This window comes from Camellia sinensis, chromosome 9 (genome assembly GCF_055761805.1).
Source record: "Camellia sinensis isolate YWXY chromosome 9, ASM5576180v1, whole genome shotgun sequence".
Classification (NCBI taxonomy): domain Eukaryota; kingdom Viridiplantae; phylum Streptophyta; class Magnoliopsida; order Ericales; family Theaceae; genus Camellia; species Camellia sinensis.
Window position 1 is genome coordinate 62,828,196 of NC_138969.1, and position 6,942 is coordinate 62,835,137.

At 34.9% G+C, this 6,942-nt stretch overlaps 1 protein-coding gene across 1 annotated transcript; it reads left to right on the forward strand.

Moving 5' to 3' along the window:
• Positions 1-3,785: 3,785 nt before the first annotated feature.
• Positions 3,786-4,991, forward strand: LOC114294320 (protein FAR1-RELATED SEQUENCE 8-like). The gene is made up of 3 exons (XM_082889068.1): positions 3,786-4,112; positions 4,242-4,368; positions 4,480-4,991. The coding sequence occupies exons 1-3, from the start codon at positions 3,786-3,788 to the stop codon at positions 4,989-4,991; spliced, it is 966 nt and encodes a 321-aa protein (XP_082745194.1).
• The last annotated feature ends 1,951 nt before the right edge of the window (positions 4,992-6,942 follow it).

Here is a 6,942-nt window from a genome sequence, read left to right on the forward strand (position 1 = left end):
TTTCAAAGTTTTATACAGTTTCGAAGGTGAAGTAATCAACCTTCGAAACAACTCTTGATGTTTCGAATGTATCTTCAAAGCTTTATACAGCTTCGAATGTGAAGTAATCAACCTTCGAAACAACTCTTGATGCTTCGAATGTATCTTCGATGCTTTGATTGTGTACATACAAACAACTGGCCATCAATTTGAAAAGATAAGCCATTCTCAACCATTTATTTAAATGCAAAGGCTTTTTCTAGCCAAGTTCATGCATTTTAAATGGTCATCCCTTGTTCTTAGTGCTTCGAACTCATAAGAACAATTTGTTAATTTTATTAACCACATCATCATAATTATATTTTGATGTGAACCACAAATCCAAAAAGGATTTTGAACACCAAAAGTCATGGTATAGTGTGACCATGAAAATTTATACTTTTTGACATTTTGAAAAATGTCAAAAATTTTGAATTCATGAACAGTGGCTTGTTCATTGTTCTTGACCATGTTTGTTTTAAAAACATGACTTTTGCCGAATAGGTTTTCATAATTATTTGGCAAAATGGGTTGTTTTTCCATGTTAGCCATTAATGGCTTATGAAAATCACCCATAGATATATTATTTTCATGACTTGACTCTCTAAAATTTGGTTTTTGGACCCCCCGAGTCATACATGGAACATCATTCTTAGCCAAATTTGGTTCAAGAACATGCTCTTTCGTTGTGTTAATTTCATAATTTGGCTCTTTAAAAACGGATTCTTGAACCCCCCGAGCCATTGATGAAATCAACTCTTTGCTTTTGCTATTTTTAACCATGGAAAAATTCTGAAAAAATTCACCAATTCCGGCCATTAAGGCCTCAGTTAAAGACTTGGTAGTGAGAGTTGATAACTCATCATTCCATTGGCGAATTTCCATATCAAGTTGATGAATTTCTCCAATTAAATGGTGTCTTTGTTCTTCCACCAAATAATATTGTAAGGGATGAAAATTTATTTCATCAAGAAAATGAATCTCTTCTTGAAGATCCAAAATTTCTTGTTTACCAATAAATTTCATCTAGACTATTTGAAATGGACAAATCCAATTCATTTTCCATTTATTACACTTGACGTCCCACTGGGCGTGCCAAAAAATGTTGGCTAAAATGTTGGCTTATTTTTCCTACGAAGGAAAATATCATAAATGCGAGCGTGCCAGCAAGGATTGAAAAATCCTTACAGATTAAATTCAAGCCAATTATCAAGCGATTGTGTTGACGGTTCTTTTGCCTCAACGAAGAGGACTTCAAGATTGCCAAGTGTAAAGAAAAGAAAAATTAAAAGAAGAATGGGGAACGGAGAAAGATGATTGAGTGAACAATCAAAGTAATAATTACTTACCTCTACTCCTATGCTTCGAAATGGAAATGCTGAAAATAAATGCTTCGAAATATAAATCTATGTTAAACTACTCCTAAGATAAGGAAAATAACAAGAAATATTGAAATCAAGTGTCTTTGATTATGAATTCTGGATCTTTTACAATGTAGCCATTAATGGCTATTTATAGAAGAAAAAATACAGCAATAACTACTTAGTAACTACCCATTTCTTCCATCTTCATTCTTGTCTTGCCATGTGTCATTCCACTCATCCACTTTGTCCTCCCACTCATCCACTTTGTCCTTCATATTCTCCATTATCTCTATAACTTCTTTTAACTTCCAAATGAATAAGAGGATGCCACGTGTCCTGCAATTATATAAATAATAAATAATAATAAAAATTGCAGATTTATGGTGTTAACAACCACATATGTAATGCTCTATGGTATTTTGAGATTACTGAATCAATTACTCATCGTTTTAGTGCCAAAAGAATTGTATATGTATCTGCGTACACGCACACACAAAAAATCTTATTTTTTTATTTAGTGCACTATTTTCAATTTCAAGTTATAATATGTTACATTTTAGGTCCATCTAGATTAAATGAATCCAAAAATTTTAAAGATTTTAATTTTTATTCATAAAAATTAATAAAGATAAAAAAATCCAATTTTTATATTAAAAAAAAGTTAATAACATTTTGGTTTTAAAAGTTTTGTCATTTTTGTTCCCAATGTATAAATTGTGTTAATTTAGTCCCTAATATATAAAAGTATTTTAATTTAGTTCTTAATAGCGTTTCAATATGGGAACTAAAAATGTAATTTTTTTTTTTATGTCCGGGTTATTTACACGTACTTCAACTAATCTCGAGATTCACTCAAAGCTTCCCCTCCACGTGGATTAAGCAAATCTTGGGCAGAATCTACGAGTATGGCCCCAAAGAATTGATAGCACTTAATAGGAGTTAAACTTGAGACTTGGATGGAGTACACTCCTAAACTCTAAACTACATCCACTAGGCCAATCTCTTAAGGTTGAGAACTAAAAATGTAATTAATCAAGCAAAAAAAAAAAATTGAATCGACTTATTTTCGATTTTAGTTTAAAAAATCTACCTAATCTATACTGATTTTTTTTGATAAACTTTGAAATGTTCAGTTTTAAAAAAATAAAATAAAATAAAAATGAACTCATATTTTTCTGCGTCTCTAGTAGATAGGATCTTCTATTTGATTTATTGATTAATTAATTTTTGATTTTAAAATAGTTAGCAGCGTTGAGTATTAAAAGAGGGGCAAGTGTAATTTGTGATTCAATCGCGGTACAGGGCCCGAAAGACTAACGGCTCGAATGGCTCGAATTTTTTCCCGCGTGAAATTTTGATTCACGTGGAGCTTACGTGTTCTGCACAAAGTGATGAAGAAAAATGAAACAAAAGAGCAGAAACCAGAGAGGAGAAAAGGAAGAGAGAGGGAGACGACCACAATGGCGAGAGAAGGTTGCGACCACGACGACGAGGGCGAGAGAGACGACGATGACCGACCTGGTGTTCACTGACGGGCGTCGCTGACCACCGTCCAGCGGTGTTCGGAATCTCCATTTTGTATCTGTAGGTAAGGAATTTGAGATGCATGTTAATACAAAAAACGTTTATCTCAATTGAATCTGGAGACAATTACTTACCTATCTGTAGGTAAGTAATCTGTATGTTGAATCTGTAGGTAAGTAATCTGTATGTTGAATCTGTGTATATTCAGCAGATTCAACACACTGAATCTGGAGACAATTACTTACCTATCTAGAATTACTTAATCTGTATGTTCTCCACTGAATCTTCATTTAATAATGATCTGTGTATGTTAAAAAAATTCTGCACTTAGTCTCCACTGCAGCTATGTACCATCTGGTTATTGATCTGTGTTTGTTATTGATTGAACATCTGGTTATTGATATGTGTATGTTAAAAAAAAAAAAAATTTGGTTGTTCTGGAAGCAAGCCCTCTGTTAAACATTTCCATGGTAGTGATGCATGCCAATTATTTGATGAAAGTCCACATAAAGAACTTAGCCTATTTTTTTTGTTGCTTGAGTTCACATGAAAAATCAGGACTTCCCTTACTGTGTAATCAACTTAACTGAACCATATATTTTCAGTTTGTTTCTGAACTCCCCACCGCAACATAAATTTCCTTGTAATTAACTTAACTCAACCTAGATTTTCAGTTTGCTTTTGATTCTGTTTGTTAAAATGAATCAACCTCCTCGAGCCATGCACCACCTTCTAATCTCAATGTGTTGAATTAATGTCAGTGTTGTTGAATTAATATCAGTGTTAAATTTCATCTCAGTTTGAAAAATTGAAATGCACATACATGCACTTACAGTTTAGTTTCTATTTGGTTTGAAGCTACACGAACTACACACTTCAATGGACATTGATTCAACTAATCCTTCATTGAATAGGAGTGAGGAAGTTGAAGACGCGGAAAACAATCCGTCATTAAATGACATTGGTGAAGTTGAAGAACCTATAAAGGGCATGTGTTTTAGCTTAAAGCAAGAAGTATATTCGTTTTATGCAAAATATGTGAAGCACGTCGGATTTGCTGTAGCATATAGAACACAGAATATTGGACAAGATGGGGAAGTAAAATACTTTGGAGTTGAATGTACTCGGGCACGCAAGAGAACAAAACGATCAGAAATACACCCTCTCGAGCCATCTTTGTTATCATTCATTGACTGTAAAGCAAAGGTTAGAGCAACTCTACAAAAGGATGGAAGATTTAAGTTGACCACAGTTGTCCTTGAACATACGCATGACTTGATTCCTAGTGACTCACGACATTTTGTAATGAATAAGTGAATTCTTACCCTTGTGAAGAGAAGACTAGAAATAAACGATGAAGCAGGAATAGGGGTGGCTAGGAATTTTCATTCTATAGTTGTTGAAGCAGGGGGGTATGAGGCATTAACATTTGATAAACAAGATGCTAGGAATCATATTCAGAGTATGAGAAGATTGAGGCTTGGGGTCGGAGATACTGAATCAGTTGCACTTTATTTTCATAGGATGCAACAATAAAATTCGAACTTCTATTATGCAATTGACCTCGATGAAGATGGTCGCATGCGAAACTTGTTTTGGGCGGATGCAAGGAGTAGGGCAACTTATAAAGCATTTGGGGATGTGGTTTCATTTGACACAACTTACCTCACAAACAAATATGATATGCCATTTGCTCCGTTTGTAGGAGTTAATCACCATGGGCAGTCAATTTTGCTTGGTTGTGGGCTAGTATCTAATGAGAACACTGAAACATTTGTCTGGCTCTTCAAAGAATGGTTAAGTTGTATGTCTGATGTTCCTCCAAAAGCTATAATAACAAACCAGTGCAGAGCTATGCAAAATGCCATTGAAGTTGTCTTTCCAGAAGCTCGACATCGGTGGTGCTTATGGCATATCATGAAGAAAATTCCTGAAAAATTAAGAGGATATACCCAATATGAATCCATCAAGCTTGCTTTGCAAAATGCAGTTTATGATTGTTTTACAAAACATGAATTTGATGAAGAATGGGAAGCGATGATTGGTAAGTTCAACCTAGATGATAATGACTGGTTGGGGGTATGATACAGTGAGCGACACAAGTGGATTCCTGCGTATGTAAAGGATGTTTTTTGGGCTGGCATGTCGACTACACAACGAAGTGAGAGCATGAACGCATTTTTTGATGGATATGTGAACTCAAAGACAACTTTAAAGCAATTTGTTGAACAATATGATAATGCCTTGAGAAGTAAGGTTGAGAAAGAGATGAAAGCAGACTTCAAATCTCGAAACAAATTGTATGATTGCTTAATGATATATGAGTTTGAAAAGCAATTTCGTGCAGCCTACACGAATGCAAAATTTAAAGAAGTGCAAGTAGAATTGAAAATGACTATTGTATTGTCGTGTGAATCTTGTCAAAGAAGAGGGAGCTATTTGTACTTATCATGTGAAAGAGGTTGTTCTTGTGGGTGAGAAAATGAAGACTGTGGAATTTGTTGTGTACTTTAATGCAACTGAATGTGAATTGCATTATATGTGTCAGTGGTTTGAGTTTAGGGGCATTATGTGTGCCCATGCAATTACTGTGCTACTTGCGAGGTGTATATATCAGGTGCCAGATCAATACATTGTATCAAGATGGAGAAAAGATATCGAAAGAGGGTACGCATGCATTCCAACCACATACACTAAAGCCGGGGCTGTTCTTAATGCAAAGTTGCATGACAAATACCACAAGATGTTGGACGAAATCATAGAAATAGCTGCCAACGATGATGGTAAACATGAAGTGCTTGATCTTGGGTTGATAGAAATCAAGGATAGAGTGAGAAAAGATTAATTGGGTAGTGCGAGTCATGCACCACCTTCTACTAGTGACGTGCCACCTTCTACTAGTAATGTACCACATTGTTATAGTTCGTTGAGAAGTCCGTCTGCTCGTAGTACTACAAAAGCAAGCATGTCTCGCAACATGCTTAGTCCAATGGTTGCTCGCCAAAGAGGACGTCCATGTACGAAACAGAAGGTTAGCAAAGTGGATGCAATAGTGAATCGGTTGAAGGGAAAGAGTAAAAAGCCTCCAAAAGCTGACCCGATTCATCAATGTCAGCCTCAGAAGTTAAATTTTCCTGGTACCGATGATATACAAGAAAATACTTATCATGAGCCGGTATGTATTTGAATTTTTATGTTGTTGGTTATTTTTTATTTTAATGTCTTCTATGTATAATGAAATTGTGTTACGATGATCATAAGGCGACGCAAACTGCACCTTACTATTTTCCTTGCATGGATGGCACACAACAGAGTATGTATGTACCGGTATGTGGTCAACGTTTAAACTAAAATATTGGTTCTTACTATTTTAATTACTATATATGTTGAATGGACAATATTTGTAAAGTGTACTTCTTTATTGAATAGACACAGTTTAGTCAAATGCAAACGGTGGACAATATTGGAGGCACATCTCATACTCAAAGTTCGACAATCGCTTTCATGGTAATTTTTTATCACTGCTTTTAATTGGGAGCTATATGCATTGACTTGGCCAAGTTCTATATATTAGATGTTTTGATTGGTGAAGGTTGGGATGTAATGGAGATGTTAAAGTATTTAAATAAATATGTCATTTTTTTAGGAAGAGGAGCTGCTATCTTTGCTCCGTGATGAAGAACATGCAGAATGTTGAATCTGATTGCTGGTGCATTACCTGAAGATGGGTGACTGTTGTAAAAAATGCTCACTGAGAACTACAAATATGTTGTTGTAAATCATCTATTTAGAGATGTGTCCTTTTACTGTAATGGTCATATTTTGTGTTCAATGATGGCAAATGGATGTTGAATGGGCCAGATTTTGAATGTATATCTGTCATGCTGAAATGTATATATCTGATAGCCACAGGTTATATTTTATGGTAATATTCCAGGTTTTGAATGTATGTTGAATTTGTATGTTGAATCTGCTGAATCTGCAGAACAGAATCTGCTGAATGAAGCATCACAGAATCTGAATGTTGAATCTGCTG